Consider the following 24,499-nt stretch of genomic DNA (forward strand, 5'->3'; position numbering starts at 1 on the left):
AGGTAATATTCAGCTGACTCTAATTCCCTTATCAAAGCACTATGCTCTCCACTTTCTTTGCAGCTGTCCACACTTAAACCAGTAAATGACAAAATAGCACTAGGAATCTTATTTTCTGTTTGCCATGGATTGCTATTTTTATAATCAATTGATCTTACAAAATAAATACTAGCAAGCAAGCCTTTGCAACCGTAGAATGAGGCTCTGTTAAAGTTCACTTTGACCAGAAGACTGTGTGAATGACTAAACCTGTGCACGGGGAATATTTCACTGACGTCTTTAATAAGCTGTCCGTGTACTATGCTGACAGGATGACAGCAAGTCCTTTCCAGGAAATTTCTGAAAGAAGGAAGAAAAATGTCATAATACTGGTAGGTAGATTCTAAACTGTTGATGCAAGATTAAAAAGCAAACAAACTACAGTTACTTAATTATTTGGAAAACAAATACCATTATTCTTTTTTTACATGTATTAATCAAAAACATGATCATACAACACACTCTGGCAGCAAAACTACAGCACTATATATTCAAAGAAAAAAGTTGGCTCTGTGGTACCCAGGGATAAGGCCCTAACTATAAACCAGGTGAAAAAAACAACAACAACAAGGGAGCAGTAGTACTGAGCATGCCAGTTTGCCCATCCTGGGTGGTGGATAGGTGGGTCCACTGCAATGTTGCTATTTACTGGACAAAGAAGTAGACTTTTTGCAGTGAATGGGGTGGGGATGTCAGCTTGGCCACACCAATCTGCTCCTGGATGATTACCTTCATGAAGCATGTGTGGAAAATGAGGCATTTACAGAGGAAGGAAAAGCATGCCCTCACATCTGCATGTATGTACACTTGCTCCCGGGGGAGGAGTTAGAATAGAAACCTTAAACTCCCTCAAGGCTGCCTGGGTGATGACTGTACCAAGATCACCCCTAATTCCACTGGAAAGGGATGAATAGGTATGGTTGTAAGGCACAAGGTGTTAAAAAAAAAAAGGACAAACATTATAAAAATCCAGATAAAGTCACACTGTTCTTTCAGATACTATAACTGGGAACAATATTAATCCAAACCTGGCAGTAGCTAGAACTGCCATTCTCATCACAGTACAACTTAATTGTTGTCTTCTTGGAAAAAGGTAATCAATTATTTTATTTATTCAATATATCTACTTATTTCACTTGTTTAGCTGTGTAGGTGGGCTGGCCCAAAGAAACTTCAGGTACAACCAAGGCAACATAGGTAATGATAGTTAAGTGAAATTATACAAACCATTAAACAAATTTATTTTATACAATATGATATATGACAATCGTATAAAATACTCATATCTGTACAAGAATATATATTACAGAATATTTACATAAAGAAAACTGAAATGATAAAAGTAGTCTCCACATCCTAATGCAATTATAAATTCTAACAGTAATGCTAACATCCAATTACAAGGAGAATCTATAGTGTTTAAATGATAGCAATGAATATATGCTGGCTTGGGTAGTCTGTTTAGCCACTACCAAAACAGGAACATTTATACAAGCTGTTTTAGTATTTGCTTTTTTGAATTGCTTAATATAACTGAGTTGCCTTAATTAGACATTCTGAGTAAATCTTGGGCTAAAAAAAATGGATATAGCTCGGAGGCTACTGCCTTGTCCATTAAAAGTTGTTAATGTTTTGAAAAAAATCAAACCTGTACTTACTGAGCTGAATAACCACTTTTTTCTTTCACATTTGATTGTATAATCAGTATAATGGTTTAGAATGGATGCTCCATGTTCATTGTATAGGTATAAATTCCCATCAAAATAAGCCTACATTACATAAAAACACTATGACTAGCAGTTTGTGAAGTTACTTGTGTACAGAATGTGTTTTAAAAGTGTCTCCTTTTTGCTATATACAACACACACACACATTCATACATATATAAGCATGCATTTTGATTAAAGTAATTGCTAACACATTATGGAAACAAAATCTGTAATATATTTTTTAACCTGTCGATTCTTTCTACCAGCTCTTCAGGAACATGAAAGGAAATCCATTTGTCATCAAATTTTGCTTGAGAGATGACAGATCTTGAACAACCAATAGGTAAACATCTTGTGAAAATATGGTTCAGTGCACCTTCAATGTGAAATGATTTATCTTGACTCCTGAAACAAACAAAAAAATATGGTAAATAGATTCAACAGAATACACTTCCCTTTTTGTACCAACTATTTCTCCTCTTTCAAAGAAGCTGCTCTTCCAAGGTTGTGTGACTCAGCCAATGACTGCAAACTTCCTCCTGCTGCTATCCTTGGAAGGGATGCAACTAGATTCCCATTGGTAACTTCTCAACTTGAAGAAAATAGGCCTGGTCTCACCTAAATTAGGCAAAACATCAATTTTATGCCTTTTTGTCTGTAGGTTTAAGGATCAAGGAAAAGCTTTTACACAGTGAAACACTAAATACGGCCTGCTAGTACAATATATATTCATGCTTATGAATACCTTTTTGTAACAGAATTAATTTTTTTTCAATGTTCTTGATAACACTGAGTTTGTAAAACATCAGACAAACAAAAAACTATGGAATAAAGTGCTGTCAATGTCCTGACTCATTTAGAACATCCAAGTGGGACGTATTGATGTAATTCTTAGGGGAATTAGTAATTAGTTAACTCCTTACTTCTGAGCGATGCCTCCAGGTGCATCTGAGGCCAACTCCTACTGACGCCTCTCGGCATCAAATACTGCTTATTCATATCTGCATCAATAATTCCAAAACCATGCTATGTACAAGGTTTTAAAATATTTCATTTTAAACCTCACACAATGGCAAACTCAACTGCATTAATATTTGACCTCTGTCTAGTGCAGGTAAAGAGATATTAGCTGTTGTTTTATGATATTAATATATAGATATAATTTTCACATTTTTCTAAATATCTCAACAACCAAGCAACACAAAGAGAACTCCTTAGCCTCATATGAAAGCTCTCAGGTAGATGCTGCTGGCGGTATGTTTGTAACTTGAGTGGCTGCTGAGATATTGTAAGTTGTTTATAAAATATTACAAACATAATAGTTATTGTGTTTACTGTGCCTTATAAAATTTAGTTTACGACCTAGAACCTAAAGAATACTACCACTATAAACTTCAGTCAGCATTACCTGTTACTTATTATTAAATAAAACCAGCATTTGAGAATGTCAGTTTTGAATTTCAGTTGCTGCATACTTACTGTATGTGCTGATGTGGTAGCAGGATCGATTGTGGTATGCTAGCATTACAGAATTAGCAGCAACCACTCTTCTGTACTGTGCTGTTTTATTTTTTTTTTATATATAAACAGAAACCAGCTATTTCTGGTTAAAAAGAGTTCAAGTATATATACAACTTTGATTTGTAAAAATGTTGCAATGTTTGCTGTATTCGCTGTTGATGTAACTATGAAAATTATGTAAACTGCTAAACTACAAGGGCTATGATGTGAAACTGCTAAAATGCAATTGAATTGTTTACTGCAGATCTGGGAACTACTAAATGGAGTAACTTATTACATGGAAGGTACATTAGGGCTCTAATCTGCTCAGATTCACCTCTCTACTTGTTTCTGGGATTATATTCTTTGTAAAGGGCACCTCTCTTTACCAATATTATTGGTGTGCTGTTGGTGATCTGTCACAGCTTCATTACAATTATATGCATTGTTGGGCCATTTTGTTTCCCTGTTAATTAACAGCTTAGCAAACAGTTCAGTTTGCAAGGATTTATGTAATCTAAGGCTACAGTACTGATTATAGTCTTAATGCTCTGAAAACAATGTGGTAGATATACAGCATTAAAGCTACTGCCAAATTAACAATTACAGCTTGAAACTATTCATAAATTTGGCACCAAATAAGCCATCCTTAGCACAGTGGCAGCAACATAAAGTACATTGGCAGGAAGAAATATTTAGCTTCAAAACCACACAGCATAAATGCAGCTGAAAAAAGCAAAGAGGACACCATCTTTTGGTGGCATATTTCGGTTGGCATATCTATAGCTTAGGAAAACTCGGGAGGTTTGATGCCAAATTCCAGGTGGCATACTGGGAATCATAAAAAGCCCTCTTAGACTTCTTTGAAATGTATTTTCTACAAGTGATCATCCAATTACACTCCCTATGTTCTAAGGCTGAACAATGAGTTACAATCACTGAACTGATGTCACTTTAAGGCAGCTGTTCATAAATATGGTTAAAACAAGGCAATGATTACTTGATCATGTTATTACCTTTACTGGTAACTATACAAACAATTTAAAAGTTTATCTATTTTATATGAATTTCTTGCATTTTAAAACCTTCTTGGACTATATTGATTTACTTTTGCATACAGAAACAGTTAATTGGTTGGGTGTAATACTGTCTTTGGAATAACTATACCAACATTCCTTGAATTGTTACTACAGGATTGCTAGTCAGTCATTGTGGAGTAAAATACTAATACGTTTTGTGTGAGTTACTACTGCAGCTTCAGGAAAGAGAAATATTGGGGAGAAAGGCATAAGAAACTACAACCTCAGACCCACTTGTTACTGGGGTAAGAAGTAAGGATTGACTAAATTTACAGTCTCTCCACCTGCACCTTATTGCCTCTAATCACTAAAAGGATTGCTTCCCTGGCCATCCCAATAAACCCCCCAAAATGGGTTACTGGCTTTAGTTTGATTAGCTAAACTTGCTCTCTCACCAACTCTATGAGTAGTTTTAGCTAAATGCCATACATTTGTTCTAGTCTAAGTTTGTTTAACAGTCACTGCAAACTACCCTTTCCTGTATTTCCCATTGCAAATGCTTAACATACTCCAGACATCATAGACACCTCTGACTCTTCGCCTTTTATGGACTGTTGCAGGAGAATGCAAGTTTCTCTGTTTTTGGAATGCAGCAAATACGTGGGTGAATTTTGGAATGCAGCAAGTGCATGAGTGAAATTGTCTGTGCTTCGCCCCTCTACCCTATCCCCCATTCCAACCCACCACATTATTTCCCTCTGTAGTTGTCAAACTCTGACCCTACTTCCTCTTTTCTACTAAAACTCCTGCACATACCCTTTTCTAGCTACCTCAACCCTTTCACTTATCCATTATACTCACCTTACTCACCTCCTTCATACTCCTACTTCTTAAGTACACCCCTTCACCCGCTTTGGCTTCACAGTGCACGCCACTCTCATTTCCTCAACTCATCTCAAACATCCTTAGCTCCAGTGTCCTACCATACTTACTCTGATGATAACAGTTGAAACTACCAACATATTCTCCTTGATAGCAGCCTGACTATTTACTAAACAGCACACTAACACAACCTCAGTAATGTTAGTCATAGGACAACTATTAATACTACTACAATATATTAAAGCATTTTATTACACTAAATATACAAAGCAAATCTCTTTCTTTCACTGTAATTGATCTGATTCACAAAACAGCTCGGCAATCTCAGTTACCCTTCTCCTGTGGTGGAGCAAACACTTTCTACATGCTCTCCCCCTAAATGAAGCCTACTACTGCACAACCTTCAAATTCCTACACTTCAAAGAATCAATAACATTGTGCATAAAAGTTCAAACACTTCTCATTAAAATTACTATAACAATAAATTGTACAGGGGACAGAGAATGAAATTCAACCTCCCCACTTCTCTACTAAGCCAGCCTCCCACCATACCTCCACCTACTCCAAACCCGGTAACAGTATTTAAACATCCTGTGTAAACATTCATAGTTTGAACAATAAATGGCCTCAATTCAAACTCTGGACCAGTATAAACCTCTCCAACATAATTTTAAGTCACAGAAACATGGAAGAAAAAGGAATCTACTACCACTAATTCTATTCTACAAACATATAGACTCTAGTCACTGACAACAGACCAGGCAATTAAATGGGGAGGAGTTGGTACCGCTACTGACAACTTAGCAAGTCTTGGCCATAAATGTGTAACGAAGGCTAATGTCATCTCAGATAAAGACCCAAGCTGGATATTAAGAGTTTCTTGTATTTTATATGTAAAACTCCTATTTATTGCTGTACTCTATATCTTTCAAACTCCTCTACTGCCATTATGGAAAACATTCTGGAAAAGCTGTAGTCAAGCAACACAAGTGTATTGCCCGCGATATAAATATACATTGACGTGGTCTCCAGAGAAATGCAGTCAACTGATCACACAACTTCCACCATCTAACTTAGTTGGTCTCAGAAAACATAACACCTAACCCTATCACACAAAAAACTACTACTGCTGATGTCATTCTTGGTAATATTCCCAATAAGCTAAATTACTCCACATGCTACCAAAGGTACTCCATGATCATTTCCCATTTACTACCCACTGGTCCCTAAAAACTATCAAAGTGCCATCTGAAATTATTCTCAACAGAAATATTGCTGTTGACACAGTACAGACCCTTCTGTGTTGAACTGTATATACTGCACATCTCTTTACGGTATTACAGACACAGCTCATCTTATTAACAATTTACAATCCACTATCCCCTATCCAAGACAGTTTGTTTCCTCTCAGAAAAGTTAGGGCCAAGGGCAAGGTTTTACTTTGGCTTTCAAATGACGCAAAGAGAAAAATCAAAGCCAGAGACAAAGCCTGAAAACCATGTACATCTGATTCACACAATGATACATTTTATAACTACTGAAGCCTAGGAAATAAAGTCATTACAGACTAACACTTCAAAAATCATCTACATTTCACTGTTGCAGCAGCAACACCTTGGTCAACTGAGGCAGTCCTGGCACACAGCTGAAAGCACTATCACAAATAATGCATTTCCTAAAACCTAATCAGCCAACCCTCTTAAAGAAAGCATTTTAGATAATATTAAAGATTATGGTTTTCTCTTCCACAGAGCTCTCTACCTACGTTTTTAATCCAAACTCAGTTCACACCCTCCCTATTCAAGTACTTGGGTTATCTACCTTTCTACTTTAAAACAATCACTAGAAATGAAGATTATGGGAGACTAAATAAGATAGTTACAGGCAGTTTTCTTTCCCTAAGCCAAAAATATTAAACCTGGGAGAGTATCTTCTGTGGAAACCGCATACCTTTGACTCTTGCATCTAGAATAGATAAAGTTCCTCTCTGTTTTAAGCATGGTCACAGTATTCCTTTTTCCAATATCCCTACTCCTTCATCTGCATCAGATTAATAGCCCAGTTGCTAACAGTTGCCCTCTCTCAGAAATTCTTTTAAAAATTATATACAATCAAATCCTTAAATATATCAACAAATTTGACATAATGGACAAACAAAATTGATTCCATCCTAACTGTAATATTCTGAAGGCATTATGGTGCCGTATGAACTGAATATTCAATAATATGGACAATGCCTTGTTCACCTACACTATCCTCCTTGACAAAGTATACATTTAAAACTGTGGATAACTTTCTGCAACTACAGAAATTTTCCTTTTGTGGCTTCTCGATCAAAATAAACATCTTTCTAAAAAAATACCTAATTGATAGAATATATACAATTATAAATGACAACATACAATCAAAAACTGGAATTATATCTTCAGGTGTTCCCTACAGATCACTACTTGGGCTAGTGTTAATTCATAATTAGTGAACGATTACTCCCTTCGTTATGCTGATGACACAGTCATCACCAAACTAGGAACAAGCACAAACTCAATATCATGGTCTCTTCAGGAGGACTTAATGCTACTATTGAACTGGCTAACTAATAACAGATTAATAAAATAAAACATATGTAGTATATGCAGCGTTGCGATTACTCTCCAATATTGGGAAAAAAGACAAATCAGTTAAGTGTTTCAGTGGTGCGAGACCCAACCTTAACTTTTAGTTATGTACTTACCATAACTTTGGATGTATGGGATCCATCTCGCCTACATTCATGACATATGGGTTCGGAGCCGATCCATCGGCTCCGACTCGGCAACTAATACACTAGCACGAAGTCTCTCATTGGCTGGGCTACTCCCTATCCCAGGATGCACTACACCTGCTTCCCCAGATCTTGTTTGTTCGCTTTCTTACATCCATGCAAACACAGAAAAAACTAGTAGTCACAATAATCAACTAAAGTTCTTCAAGAAAGAACGCCAAGAAAAGAGGGACTACAGCTCCTCTAAATCCAAAAGGAAGGGGGAAGGAGGGTGGGTACTTATGAATGTAGGCGAGATGGATCCCATACATCCAAAGTTATGGTAAGTACATAACTAAAAGATGTAATGGGATCCTATCTCGCCTACATTCATGACATATGGGACAGCGTCCCTAGCACCTACATCCCGGGTGGCTCATTGGAAAACACTCCTGAGAACTGTGGAACCAAAGGAAGCTCTGCCTCGAGAAACCACATCCAATTTGTAATGAGAAATGAAAGTGTGCGGAGAAGTCCAGGTTGCTGCAGCACAAATATCATCTATCGATAACTTGGAGTGAAAAGCTACGGAAGTAGCCATTGCACTGGTAGAATGAGCTTTGATTGGAAAGGGAAGGTCTTTGTTAGCTTGTGAATAAATAAAAATGATACAATCCTTAATCCATTTAGATATGGAGGTTTTTGTTACAGGTTGACCCAATTTGTTCGCTGCAAAGGAAACAAACAATTGATTAGATTTCGGCGTTTGAGCGGTTCTATTCAAATAAAAACGCAGTTGTCTATGTACGTCCAATTGATGTAAAGTATATTCTGCGTTATTAGAGCATTCTGGGAAAAAGACAGGGAGTTCTATAGTTTGTTGCATACAGAAAGAAGAGGCCACTTTTGGTATAAATGCAGGATTTAATTTCAATGAAACTCTATGCTTGTGAAAAATCAAATAGGGAGGATCAGAACAAAGAGCTTGAAGTTCTGAAACTCGCCTGGCAGACGTTATGGCTACTAAGAAGGCCGTTTTCCAAGACAGAAATTTTAAATCACAGGTAGCAGCTGGTTCGAAAGGACGGGCAGTTAGGGCAGCAAGAACCATATTCAAATCCCAAGGAGGGTCAGGGTGAGATAAAGGAGGCCTAAGGAGCCATGCCCCTTTAAGGAAGGCCTTACAAAGTTTGTGAGACATCAATGAAGGTTCAAAAGAAGCATGAAAATTAGAGATGGCCGCTAGCTGAACCTTAATGGTAGAAACTGAAGAGCCCGATACACCTTTAGGGGTACCCATGCCTTCATTTGTGTCTTGAGTATCTCTTGGATTAGACTTTTTTTAAAATGTTTTATATTTGGTCACATACCCTTGCATTTTAAGTATATTTTTAAGGAATTACGTATAGTGAGTATTTCTGTTGAATTAAATTTGTAAAAGCAAGTCATAATTTGTTTTATTATGTACAGGACTTGCTTAATTTATTTATATTTACATTTTTACATATTTCTATCACATTTTCAATGTTTGTAAGTTTCATTTTTTATGTGTCAGTGTTTATGAGCTTTAGTTGGTGTTACTAACCATATTTTAATTCACTGTCACAATTTTTATCAACACCTTTTTAAGATATACTTTACTAAAATATATAAGCAGTCTCTGTATTTAAACTAGGGTAAATAATTTGACAGTACTGCATATTTTATTTAGTATTCTGTTTATGAAGCAGGGATTAATTTACTTCACTGCGATGAACACTGTATATATTTACTTGACCTTTTGCCTTTAAGGCACTAATTAATGTTAAAAGTATTTAATTGATGTCTAATTCAGGGTTTTAAATATAGCAGTTTGGTCAGCATTTATTGTATTCTGAAGAAGTCTGCTTATGAAGCAGACGAAAAGCGCTTCAATAAATTTTGGTGGTTGAAACTTTCTCCTGGTAGTCTTCGAGTGGTCACTGACCAAGTGTATAGTTTTATATTAACTTTTGGAATCTCCAAGCTGGTTCTCAGTGTTTTTTGAAAGTATCTTGTAGAGTTTGCTGTTTTTCACAAATATGACTCAGTCATTGTCCATGCTGGTGTGAATGACCTGAGACTTACCTCCCTGGACTACATGAAAAGAGACATAGAGGAGCTCTCTGAGCATGTAGCCCAGGTCGGTATGACCCTGACCTTGAGTAGCATCTTACCCTCACCAAGAATGATGCCACAATATGAAGACAAGATGATCAATTTCAACAATTGGCTTAAGTATTGGTGTCATTCAAAGGGGATCAATGCCTGTCTGCCTGGGATGACATGCTTTCGACAAGCCGCGATGCTTCACTAGGGGCGGCTTGCACCTGTCACCCTGGGCTTTCGGATATTGGCAAAGGCTCTTGCCACCCCTATAGTGCCTTTTAGGCAAGGCTCAAGACAAACCCACCTCCATAGGTATCACAAGGGATAAGAAACTAAGGTAATGCTACTCAACGCCAGAAGTCTAAACCTCAAGATGCCTGCCTCGAAACTCTCCTACCATGGAGAACATCGATATCTGTGCAGTAACAGAAACCTGGTTCAAGGCTCCCGAGAGCACCCCAGCACTACCAGGTTATACCTCATACAATGTTTTGACCCCAAAACTTGGACCGAACCACAAAAGGAGGAGTATCAATATTAGTCAAAGATACCCACACACCTCCAGGTTGGTGGCACAGCACGAAGCATCAGAGACTATCCATGTGCAACTTTCAGTGGGTAAAACTGCCTTCCAGTTTATAGCCTGCTACAGACCACCCTCCCAAACCCAGGAACCCCACTCGGCCTTCCTGAGAACACTGGAAAATATGAAGGTCTCTCCAACTAGCCCAAAGGTTCCTAGAATTTATAAACTCAAATGCTATGGAACAACTTGTTGCCACTCCCACAAGAGGGGAAAACATACTGGACCTGATCATCACCAACATGGGGACTCTATGCTCCAGACCAGAAGTGTATCCCTCACTGGTAAGATCAGACCATAAACTAATCTCACTAGATATTCACATCCCGACCCCAGCCCCTGCCCAGAAAACCACAGTGAAAAACTTCTCTAAAGCAAATTTCACACTCCTCAAAACCGAGGTGGAATCCTTCAAAGCCCCGGGCCTGTGGAAAATCTGGCCCAGACAGGGAATCCTTTATAAACACATTCTATGAACACCTTCAGGCATGCATGGATCATGCAATCCCAAATAAAACCAAGACCCAATCCTCCAAAGTTAAGGCGTCCTGTCTGGTGGACCCCAGCCATAAACAAACTATACAATAGAAGGAGGAAGCTACTACATGATAGAGCAAAATCGGCATCTCTGATCAGTATTAGCAAAAAACTACGGGCACTCATAAAATCGTCTAAGGCCAGCTTCGAGAGAAAAATTGCACAGGACACTAAGGATAATCACAAGGCTTTATTTAGTTATGTTAGGAACCTGGGTGGGAATTCCCAGATATGCTCAGAATTAGTCCAAAATGACAAAAAATACACAGAACCCACAGACATTGCCAACATCCTAGCTGACAGGTTCAGCGCAAACTTCTCCCCCCTTCCCCACCAAAAGAGCAAATATCTATCCCAGCAGAGTGCTGCCCCCCCGACATCTCAGATGCTCAGATAAGAGCCGCCCTCTCCAAAGCAAAAAACACAGCATCAATGGGACCAGGCAGGTGTCTCGGGCTCGTCCTACATGAACTCCAAGAAGAGCTAAACCCAAACATAAAACTACTGTTCAATCTCAGCCTTACTACAGGATATGTACCCAAAGAGTGGCGTACAGCAACAGTGGTCCCTCTCCACAAAGGTGGTGCCTAAACGGATTCTGGAACTATCGCCCCATAAGCTTGACTAGCTTGGTCTGCAAAGCTATGGAAAGCGATCATCATGGACCTCATAAATAAAGATATTGGGGACCTACAGACACTGGATCCTACTGCAGTTCGGCTTTGGGGGCAGATCCTGCCTCTTAAACCTGGTCGATTTCTTTGAAACAGTCACCAAGAGCCATTGACGAGGGAAGGTGGTCCACAGAGCCTACCTGGACCTTGCAAAAAGCCTTCGATACAATACCCCACTCGGGCATTATAGATAAGCTCACCAGCTTAAATATAAACCCCTATGTCACTAGATGGGTTGCAAACTGGCTCAAGGACAGAACCCACATGGTTAGAATTGCTGGAGCTATGTCAGACTCCAAACCAGTTACAAGTGGTGTCCCACAAGGCTCAGTCCTGGGACCTCTCTTGTTCGGTATATATTTCTCGGGAGGTACAGGCTAACACCCGGAAGGACTGTGGCTGACCAAGTTATGAATGACTGCAAACTGGGTGCCATAATAGACTCTCCAGCCGACACAAGCATCCTACAAAAGGGCCTCATAGAAACAGACAACTGGTGCCAGAGCCATGGCCTCAAGCTAAGCCAAAAAGTGTATAGTCATCCTTTGGCAAAACAAAGTGCCCACAAATTACCACATAGGTGGTAATCCATTAAATCTGAAGAAGTAATTAGGGACCTGGGGACCCAAGTTGATAGCAATCTCTCATTTGACAACCACGTGGCCAAAGTGGTTAGAAAAACATTTTATATAGCCCACCTAATCATGAAGGGATTCACATCTAGATCAGGGAAGGTCATCGTGCCTCTTTACTCATCCCTCATCAGGACCATAATTGAGTACAATGCCCCTTTTGGGATGTACCTTACCAGACACCTGCAGCAACTGGAAAGACCCCAAAAGTACCTCACCAAGAGGATCAAAGGGCTCAAACAGATGCCATATGCTGCCCGGTTAAAGAAACTCCAGGTCTACTCAGTGGCATACCGCCTGCTCAGAGGCGATCTGTGCCTGACATACAAAGCCATGTCCAACCCGGAATTAATGGACATGCTGCACCTCAGAAAATCCAAATCCCACTGAGCTCTGGCAGCTCGAGAGACTTGAACCTCAGCACTGAAATAAATAGGACATGCTGGAGGGACAGATTCATAACCCAGAGGCTCCCTTCACTCTGGAATAAAATCCCAGTCCAGGTTAGGCAGAGTCCCTCATTGACTCTCTTCAAGAGGAATCTTGATGAGTGGATGGGAGATAGTAGGTTTACCCCGGGTATCACTTCTGTGTCACTGTTAGACAGAGGCACAGTATACTAACCTCGAAAAAGGGCATAGCAAAATTCATTTAAAATGGGTGGCGAAAGCCAAACACACTCTGGCTAGGCTTATAAATGCCTTAGGGCAGATAGCCTAGTATGAACCTATGAACCTATTAAAGATTATGGTTTTCTCTTCCACAGAGCTCTCTACCTACGTTTTTAATCCAAACTCAGTTCACACCCTCCCTATTCAAGTACTTGGGTTATCTACCTTTCTACTTTAAAACAATCACTAGAAATTAAGATTATGGTAGACTAAATAAGATAGTTACAGGCAGTTTTCTTTCTCTAAGCCAAAAATATTAAACCTGGCAGGGTATCTTCTGTGGAAACCACATACCTTTGACTCTTGCATCTAGAATTGATACAGTTCCTCTTTGTTTTAAGCATGGTCACAGTATTCCTTTTTCCAATATCCCTACTCCTTCATCTGCATCAGATTAATAGCCCAGTTGCTAACAGTTGCCCTCTCTCAGAAATTCTTTTAAAAAGTATATAAAATCAAATCCTTAAATATATCAACAAATTTGACATAATGGACAAACAAAATTGATTCCATCCTAACTGTAATATTCTGAAGGCATTATGGTGCCTTATGAACTGAATATTCAATAATATGGACAATGCCTTGTTCACCTACACTATCCTCCTTGACAAAGTATACATTTAAAACTATAGATAACTTTCTGCAACTACAGAAATTTTCCTTTTGTGGCTTCTCGATCAAAATAAACATCTTTCAAAAAAAAATACCTAATTGATAGAATATATACAATTATAAATGACAACATACAATCAAAAACAGGAATTATATCTTCAGGTGTTCCCTACAGATCACTACTTGGGCTAGTGTTAATTCATAATTAGTGAACGATTACTTCCTTCGGTATGCTGATGACACAGTCATCACCAAACTAGGAACAAGCACAAACTCAATATCATGGTCTCTTCAGGAGGACTTAATGCTACTATTGAACTGGCTAACTAATAACAGAGTAATAAAATAAAACATATGTAGTATATGCAGCGTTGCGATTACTCTCCAATTTTGGGAAAAAAGACAAATCAGTTAAGTGTTTCAGTGGTGCGAGACCCAACCTTAACAATAGTTAAGCACCCTCTGCTTAGGTTGTTAAAGTTGGGTTTAGCGCTATACTGTAAAAAATCATCCAGCACGGACCAGGAAGTGACAGTGTCAGAATAAAAGAGTTGGTTTTGCCTGCTGTTCATACTGATAAGGTGCCCCTTCCTCTCACAAACATAGAAAGCAACTAAAATAACAGGATGTGTATTTGCTTGCATTTTCTCTGAAGGATTAGAACTCTGAAACTTAAATGTATGTCACTATTCAGTGACTTCAATTCACCCTGATTAGTCTGAAAACCATGGACTTTATGAGGAGTGACCAAACAAATGAGGCACACATTTGGACATGCTAATAAAGTGTGAACAGTTGAGAGGCGTGGAAGGTGAGAGTAAATATAAGGGACTGTGTGTATGTGTAACATTGCATTTCTGACATCACTCCCTAAGAGCTTATGGTTTTGAAAGCCAGAAAAACACATAGCATTTTTCCCCTGTAATTACTAGTACTTATAAAGCTCTGTGCACTACAAATAATTATGATTGGGTCTCCAATCATAACATGTTCTCAACATGAATCCAAGTTTAAACTCTCAAGCTTCGTTCTACAGTTGATTTTCTTGGCATCCACGTCTTGAACACATAATAAATGGGTTATAATTGGTGACCTAATCATAATCCTCTATGTTGTACACTGCAAGCCACAATTATACAAAACTGGAAAAAAGACAGGCGTATTAAGCACCTTTTTGAATCAGAGTGTTTGGAATAATGAAATATTGAGGTCCAGAGTTTGAATTAAGGCCATGAATCATACAAACTGCGGGTGTTTAAACAGGATACTGAAAAAAAGTGCTTAATATGCTTTGGTTAAGTATCTCTAGGGGCTGCTAAGCTTCAGTCTCATGTTACAACATAACAGTAGCCACTGCCTGCCACCACAGAACATCAGCATAAGCTAAAATAGTTTTTAAAGCTGTCAGACATTTTAATCTGCCATCATTTTAAACAAAAATATGGCAAGAGAGAAGTGTGTCACTGCTTTTAAAGCCATTATTTCCTCAAAAAGACACAGCAATTTTGCCCACTGTCTGTGTTGCTGTCTTAAGTGTTTTGCGACTTTCAAAGCCAAAGAACACTTCATGTTCCTATACATTTTTTTCTTTAACTGGTGGAACATGGGGCAGATAAAGCTCCATGAACAATAAAGGTCTCTCTGACCATCTTGTTATCCATGTTGAGATGCACATGGGGTCAAGGTGTTACTTCAACAACGACAATCATCAAAAGCCAAGGTTCACACGCATACCTCCCAAATGTCCCTGATATTTGGGGATGTCCCTGACTATGACTCAAAGTGCAGCTCTGTCCCTCTCCATCCTTCTGAATAACACTAGGAGAAAAGTGGTGAATTGCACTTCAGTAATTAGAGGTATGGACTACCTTAACTTAGGCAAATGTATTCACATTCCTGTATTCTGTCACTGTTACATATTAACAATATTAACATAGGAAATGTGTTCTTGATTGTCACTGATTATGTTGAGATGCATCCCTGATTGGTTGACAGCTATGTTCCAAAAGTAATGGTGAACTCATACAGCTATACTGACATAGCTATACTTTTTCCAGAAAATTTTGGGATAACAGACTTATTCATAGTAACCTGACAAATAAACACTACAAGCGTACAAATGTACAAACTAACTGTATTCATGAACAAGCAGGTATTTCTACAATCAGTTTCAAAATGTTAACACAGACATTTCAAAATGCAATCTAAATTACCCCATACATGAATATGAATCCACATGTATCAATGACAGATGTATGTTGGCCTCTTGCTTAACAGGTTGATCTAATAAGAGACAGTACAATACCTTCCCTATAACAAACTACTGCTGCATGTCTCCATATTTCTGTGGGTAATGGAGGAATACGTATCCATCCAATACATCCAATGCCTAAATGTTTAAGGCCTTCATGCTCCACACATAACTGAGATCTGTAACAGCCAGACTGCATTACATAGTCCCACATCTGGTAGACATGCCAACATGCAGTGCTCTTTCATTTGCGACCATGTGTACAACAAATAAGAAGTTATGTACTCACCATAATGTTTCATGTCTGTTGTCCATCTCACCTTCATTATTTGCTGGTTGGGTTTGGAACCAAGAATCAGTTTTGACTCGGCCTTATACAAAAGCTCAAGAGCTTCTACCGGCTCGTGGCTATACCCTATCCTATGATGCTCAGGGAAGACTACCCAGATCTTGTTTGCAGATGCCATAAAAAGTATACAGTAGTATATAACCACATCATAGAAGAGACCAAGAAGGGAGTCAGAGATATAGTAACCAATCTTAATAAGAATCACTCGATCCTCCAGGAGCTAAGGCGGGGGAAGGAGGGTGGAACGCAAGAATTAAGGCAAGATGGACAACAAACATGGGATGTTATGGTGAGTACATAACTTCTTAATGTTATGTTGCCATATCTCGCCTTCATTCTTTGCTGGTTGGGACAGCATCCCTAGCACCTTCTTTCTTGGGTGGTTCAATGGAGAAAACTCTTCAGAACAGTAGATCCAAAGTAGGCCCTGTTCCTGGAGGCCAAATCGACTTTGTAATGAGTGATAAAGGTATGGGGCTTTACCTTTGTTGCTGCTGCACAAATGGAATCCATAGGTAGCCTCGCTTGAAAAGCATATGAGGTAGACATAGCTCTTGTGGAATGGCCTTTCACTTTCCCTGGAAGTTCTCTGTTCTGAGATCTATATGTGTAAATTATACAGTCTGTAAGCCATTTGGAAAGTGTGACTTCTGATATTTAGGCTCCTTTCTTTTTGTCTGAAAAGGATACAAACAACTGGTCCGATTTTATGAAGTCCTTTGTTCTATGCAGGTAAAAATGTAACTGTCTATGCACGTCTAAATGATGTAATTTATACTCTGCCTTGTTGCCATAGTTTGGGAAAAAGACGGGTAAATCAATGGATTGATTTAAATTGCCTTCTGAACGCACTTTTGGTAAAAAAGAGGGACTGGTCTGTAAGGAAACTCTATCTTTATGAAAGGTCAAGTAAGGAGGACGTATTGACAAAGCTTGAAGTTCAGTCACTTGTCTAGCGGAAATAACAGCCACAAATAGTGCTGTCTTCCATGATAAGAACTTCACATCACAAGACGATGCGGGTTTAAATGGAGGAAGAAGCAACGTAGACAGAACAAAATTTAGGTCCCATGATGCTGGAGATTCCTTTACTGGAGGCCTCAGTAAAAAAAAGTACCCTTCAAGAAAGCCTTGCAAAGCCTGTGGGACATGATTCTTAGACCCATTTCCCCGATATGATAGACATAACAGCTAATCGAATACTAGCTGTCACTGTGCCTTCATTAAAAAGCTTAGCCAGAAAGTTTAATATGGCTGTTATGGGGGCAGTAAAGGGATCAATTTGATTTTACAAGCCCAACATGAAAATCTTTTCCCACTTGCTAGAATATAACTTTCTGGTTGAAGGCTTATGAGACAAAATCAATATATGTTTTACTGCAGGAGAAATATCAAGTAGCCTGGCTATTTGTGGAACTGGAGCAGCCAAGCTGTCAACATGAGGGTTTGAACAGATGGATGGAGCGACCCTGATGGATGGGTCAGGAGATCTGGAACTGGGTCCAGAATCCACAGCTCCTCCAGAAAATGGGGCCTTAGAAAGGGAAACCAAGAGGTGCAAAATGGCCGCTGTTCTGTGAACACTGCTATCACCTAGCTCTCTGATATACCCTGGATTAAAACAAACCCAGAAGGCAACGCAGAATTAATAATACAGAAATAACTATAGGTATTTACTGCTAATATCATCCAGCAAACAAAAGAAGAAGAAAAGGTGACAGATTCAGCTCAGAAACAGCAGGATTGACTAAGATTTCTGAATAACAGCTTAAACCATGTGCTACTAAGGCCCTGCATCTGACTAAAAGATTGGTAAAACACTATACAGCAAGATGTCAAAAGAGGAAAATAATATGGAAACAACAACAACTAAAACCAAATTCTCAGTACTAGCCTCATCTGAGAAAGACACAACTTCAAAAAGACAAAAGAAAACTAAACAAACTGACAACTCTAAAACTTCAAATAAATCCAAGAGAGACCTGCCAGCTAATCTGGAAGACATAAAAAATGCCTGATTACCAATCCAGCAAGCAACAAAGGACTTATCATTACAATTTCAAACCTTTTTTGACTCATTCAGCTAAATAATATCCAGAATGGAAAAAGTGGAGTCCAAAATAATAGAAAATGAAATAAAAATAGACTCCATTTCTCAAAGAACTGATGCCCATGACAAAGAAATACAAAACTTACAAGCAAAAATAACAGACCTAGAAGCAAGATCTAGAAGGAACAATATCATCATCAGAGGAATACCTGAAACTGTACCTCATAACAATCTAATACCAACAATCAAGCAAATAATAAATTCTCTGCTAGAGGAACCTAAAGAAATACAGCAAATAACAATGGAGAGAGCCAACAGAGCCCTGAGGGAAATGCAAACACAACTGAAACCAAGACCTGTCTATTTTAAAATATTAAACTACCAAGATTTAAATAAAAATCATACTGGCAGCAAAGAAAAAAGGCACACTCACCTGGAATAATAATAAAATCTCCTTTGCTCAAGACCTCCCAATACAAATAAGACAAGCAAGACAATTACTATCTCCATACTGCAGGTTCCTAATAGGAAAAAAAATCAAATTCCAGATGAAATATCCAAATCAGTTAATCTTCTATATCAAAGAAGTTAAATACATGGTCGCTAACCCCAAAGAGGCAAAAGAGACATTCCTGGCCGTTTTCAAGCAAATTCTACTTTCAGAAATGAAATAAATCCACAAAAACCGATAAACGACCCTTGGGTGAAGAAACAAGCCCATTCACGAGCACTCTAGCTGGGATCCAACTCTGAAAGCTTCCCCTTGCTGTCTAGGCCCTTAAATCCATGGTGTGACCATGAGGAACACAGGAAAAGGAAGTACAGCCTGGGTAGGAACCAAAAATCAACTGCCATTTCCGATTCGCGAATATAGAAAGGAACCTCCTCCTGGGACATTGGTCTGCAAAATCGGTCCCCCTACGATTTTGAGGGCTCCATTAAGATGACCAGTCAGACAAAATGGATCTCAGCAAGCTCCAAAAGATTTTACTGCTTGAAAAACGAAAATTGATCTGCACCAGCTAAAAGAAGAAAGCTGCACCATATATGTCAACCAACCTGCAAGCAAAACCTTGAAGAAATAAGGTACTGTTGAACTGAACCATTCACTAAAACAGTACACCCGGTACTGTGAAGGTGAATGAAAATCCAGCCTTAAATAATAGGCAAGAAATAAACTGTCAGAAACAGACTAGCTCATAGATTTATACTGGGGAAAAAAAAGGAAAAAAAATGTTAAATGTTTTATGTAAATACTAGAAATGTGTTAAAAGATCCTGGAGAGAAGTAATCTCATGAAAATAGTAAAATAACCTAACAATCTTGGGATAATGTAAATATAGCCTTAATATGCTAACCATAGCAGAAGGACTGTTTGGCTAAGCTGTCCCCCCCTAATGTATATACTTCCTACCCCTGATAAATAGGTGTCAAGTATATATTTTATAACCCACACAGATTAATGTGGAAAAACATTACAGGCACCAAAGAAGGCCAAAATCTGAATAAATAAAGGGGAGGAAAAAGAAGTCAAATGAAAGATTGATTGTTTAACAATATTACTATGGTACATATATTGCTATAATTTACTGAGAAATGTATATTAATATGCTGTTTTAAAAAAATACTATTAAAAAGAATTAGTCACAAGACAAAAACAATACATGCTGTACCTTAAATGCAATACCATAATTGTATAAATAGTATGTTGGAAGAGGCTAGGGACATTAAGTAGTAGTGTTTGTTGATGGAACTAGTATGTTTAGCTTTGTCCTCATTGTATATAGTAACACAGGGGGGGATACTATGGGTTAAATCTATATCTAAAAAGAAAACACATTCCAAGATTACACATAAAGGTAAACCATATAACGAACCTTCATCCCCCCCCCCTGATTATTCCTGGTCCAGGGATATAGTGGTTAGACACAGAGTAGGGTTGGGGATAAATAGACACTTTCCTAAACCATCACACAGTAACACATACAAAGATAACAAAACAAAACTAATATACATGACATATCTAAGGAATATACCTAATGAATAAATGTGGGAAATAGAATCATGTAAAGTTAAAGGGCTCCAAAACAAGAAGAAAAGAAAACTATTCTTACACTTTACATTAAAAACCATAGCCAACCTCATACTAATACAAGAAACACACTTGACTGCAGAGCAATGGGCAGAAATTAGCAGAAAGAAATGGATAAGTCAAATCATAGCTTCAGAGGGGAAAACAAACAGTGCTGGGGTGACCATAATAATTAAAAAAACAATTTAAGGAAAAAATACTTAAAACCAAAGCTGACAAGTAGGGAGAATGGTGTTACGTAACATTTACTAGTCCTACAATACCAAAACCTATAACGGTACTTAATGTTTACGCACCTTGTAATAACCAACAACCCATTACGGGTCAGGTGACTCCGACTTCCATGGGGTGACGATAATACCCCCTATTACGGGTCAGCCCGACCCTGACTTTCACGGGGTGATGATAATTCTCCCCATTATGGGTCAGCCCAACCCCGAATTTCACAGGGTGACGATAATACCACCCCATTACGGGTCAGCCCGACCCCGACTTTCACAGGGTGATGATAGTACTCTCCCATTATGGGTCAGCCTGAACCAGACATTCACGGGGTGATAATACCCCCCCATTACGGGTCAGCCCGACCCTGACTTTCACTGGGTGACGATAATACCCCCATTATGGGTCAGCCCGACCCCGACTTTCATGGGGTGATGATAATACCCCCATTACGGGTCAGCCTGACCCCGACTTTTACAGGGTGACGATAATACCCCCATTACGGGTCAGCCCAACCCCGACTTTCACGGGGTGATGATAATACTCCCATTACCGGTCAGCCAGACCCCAACTTTTACAAGGTGATGATAATACCCCCATTACGGGTCAGCCTGACCCCAACTTTCATAGCGTGATAATACCCCCCCATTATGGGTCAGCCCAACCCAGACTTTCACAGGGTGACGATAATACCCCCCATTATGGGTCAGCCTGACGCCGACTTTCACGGGGTGATGATAATACCCCCCATTATGGGTCAGCCCAACACTGACTTTCACGGGGTGACAATAATACCCCACATTATGGGTCAGCCCGACACCGACGTTCACAGGGTGATGATAATGCCCTACCCCCCATTACGGGACAGCATGACCCCGACTTTCACAGGGTGATGATAATACCCCCCATTACGGGACAGCCCGACATAGACTTTCACGGAGTGACGATAATACCCCTCCATTACGGGACAGCCTGACCCCGACTTTCACGGGTTGAAGATAATACCCTCCATTACGGGACAGCCCGACCCAGACTTTCACGGGGTGACGATAATACCCCCATTACAGGTCAGCCCGACCTCGACTTTCACAGGGTGATGATAATACCACCCCATTACGGGTCAACCCAACCCAGACTTTCACAGGGTGATTATAATACTCCATTACGGGTCAGCCTGACCCCGACTTTCACAGGGTGACGATAATACCCCCCATTATGGGTCAGCCCAACCCCGACTTTCATGGGGTGATGATAATACCCTCCATTATGGGTCAGCCCGACCCCGACTTTCACGGGGTGACGATAATAGCCCCATTACGGGTCAGCTGGACCCCGACTTTCACGGGGTGACGATAATACCCTCCCATTACAGGTCAGCCCGACCCGACTTTCACGGGGTGATGATAATACCCCCCATTACGGGTCAGCCTGACCCCGACTTTCACGGGGTGACGATAATACCCCCCATTACTGGTCAGCCTGACCCTGACTTTCACAGGGTGATGATAATACCCCCCATTATGGGTCAGCCTGACCCCGACTTTCACGAGGTGATGATAATACCCCCATTATGGGTCAGCCCGACCCCGACTTTCACGGGGTGATGATAATACCCCCCCATTATGGGTCAGCCCGACCCAGACTTTCACTGGGCGACACTAATACTCCCTATTACAGGTCAGCCCAACCCCAACTTTCACAGGGTGACGATAATACCCCCCATTATGGGTCAGCCCGACGCTGACTTTCACAGGGTGACAATAATACCCCCATTATGGGTCAGCCCGACCCCGACTTTCACAGGGTGACAATAATACCCCCACATTATGGGTCAGCCCAACCCCGACTTTCATGGGGTAAAGATAATACCCCCCCATTACGGGACAGCATGACCCCGACTTTCACAGGGTGATGATAATACCCCCCATTACGGGACAGCCTGACATAGACTTTCACGGAGTGACGATAATACCCCTCCATTACGGGACAGCCTGACCCCGACTTTCACGGGTTGAAGATAATACCCTCCATTACGGGACAGCCCGACCCAGACTTTCATGGGGTGATGATAATACCCCCATTACAGGTCAGCCCGACCTCGACTTTCACGGGGTGACGATAATACCCCATTATGGGTCAGCCCAACCCAGACTTTCATGGGGTGATGATAATACCCCCCATTACAGGTCAACCTGACCCTGACCTTCACAGGGTGATGATAATACCCCCCCATTATGGGTCAGCCTAACCCCGACTATCAAGGGGTGATGATAATACTCCCATTATGGGTCAACCTGACTTTCACGGGGTGATGATAATACCCCCCATTATGGGTCAGCCCGACCCTGACTTTCATGGGGTGATAAAACTTCCATTACGGGTCAGCCCAACCCTGACTTTTCATGGGGTGATGATAATACCTCCCATGATGGGTCAGCCCGACCCGACTTTCATGGGGTGATGATAATACCTCCCATTACGGGTCAGCCCGACCCTGACTTTCACAGAGTGATGATAATACCCCCATTACGGGTCATCCCGACCCCGACTTTCAAGGGGTGATGATAATACCCCCCCATTATGGGTCAGCCCGATCCCGTCTTTCATGGGGTGATGATAATACCCCCATTATGGGTCAGCCTAACCCCAACTTTCATGGGGTGATGATAATACCCCCTTTACGGGTCAGCCCAACCCCGGCTTTCACTGGGTGACGATAAAACCCCCCATTATGGGTCAGCCCGACAGCGACTTTCACAGGGTGATGATAATGCCCCACATTATGGGTCAGCCCGACCCAGACTTTCATGGGGTGAAGATAATACCCCCATTATGGGACAGCCTGACCCCGACTTTCACGGAGTGACGATAATACCCCCCATTACGAGACAGCCCGACCCCAACTTTCACAGGGTGAAGATAATACCCCTCCATTACGGGACAGCCCAACTTTCACGAGGTGATGATAATACCCCCCCATTATGGGTCAGCCCAACCCAGACTTTCACGGGGTGACAATAATACCCCCCATTACGGGTCAGCCCGACCTCGACTTTCACAGGGTGACGATAATACCCCCATTATGGGTCAGCCCGACCCCGACTTTCACGAGGTGATGATAATACCCCCCATTATGGGTCAGCCCAACCCCGACTTTCATGGGGTGACGATAATAACCCCATTATGGGTTAGCCCGACTTTCACGGGGTGACGATAATACACCCCATTATGGGTCAGCCTGAACCTGACTTTCACGGCGTGACGATAATACCCTCCTATTACGGGTCAGCCTGACCCCAACTTTCACCGGGTGATGATAATACCCCCCCATTATGGGTCAGACCGACCCAGACTTTCACGGTGTGATGATAATACCCTCACATTATGGGTCAGCCCAACCCTGACTTTCATGGGGTGATGATAATACCCCCCATTATAGGTCAGCCCGACCCCAACTTTCAGGGGTTAACAATCATACCCCCCATTACGGGTAAGCCTGACCCCGACTTTCACAGGTTGGTAATACCCCCATTACGTGTCAGGTGACCCCAACTTTCATGGGGTGACGATAATATCCCCATTATGGGTACCCGACCCCGACTTTCATGGGGTGATAATACCCCCTTATTACGGGTCAGCCTGACCCCGACTTCCACGGGGTGACTAAAGTACCCCCCCATTATGGGTCAGCCTGACCCTGACTTTCATGGGGTGATAACACCCCCATTATGGGTCAGCCCGACCCCGACTTTCACGGCATGACGATAATGCCCCCCATTATGGGTCAGCCCGACCCCAACTTTTACAGGG

The 24,499-nt window shown here is 40.6% G+C and overlaps 1 protein-coding gene across 2 annotated transcripts in view; it reads right to left on the reverse strand.

The window, feature by feature from the left end:
• Positions 1 to 24,499, reverse strand: part of FDXACB1 (ferredoxin-fold anticodon binding domain containing 1) — a 185,031-nt gene that overhangs the window by 2,030 nt on the left and 158,502 nt on the right. For both annotated transcript variants that reach the window (XM_044081000.1, XM_044081001.1), the window contains 2 exons: positions 1,995 to 2,153; positions 1 to 339 (listed from right to left, as the gene is read on the reverse strand). The exon at positions 1 to 339 is cut by the window's left edge and continues 2,030 nt beyond it. In XM_044081000.1, the coding sequence (XP_043936935.1) occupies positions 1 to 339; positions 1,995 to 2,153 (498 nt within the window). The remainder of the gene's footprint in view (positions 340 to 1,994; positions 2,154 to 24,499) is intronic.

The sequence above is a fragment of the Protopterus annectens genome, chromosome 8.part0 (assembly GCF_019279795.1).
Source record: "Protopterus annectens isolate FY-2018-M chromosome 8.part0, PAN1.0, whole genome shotgun sequence".
In the NCBI taxonomy this organism is placed as follows: domain Eukaryota; kingdom Metazoa; phylum Chordata; order Ceratodontiformes; family Protopteridae; genus Protopterus; species Protopterus annectens.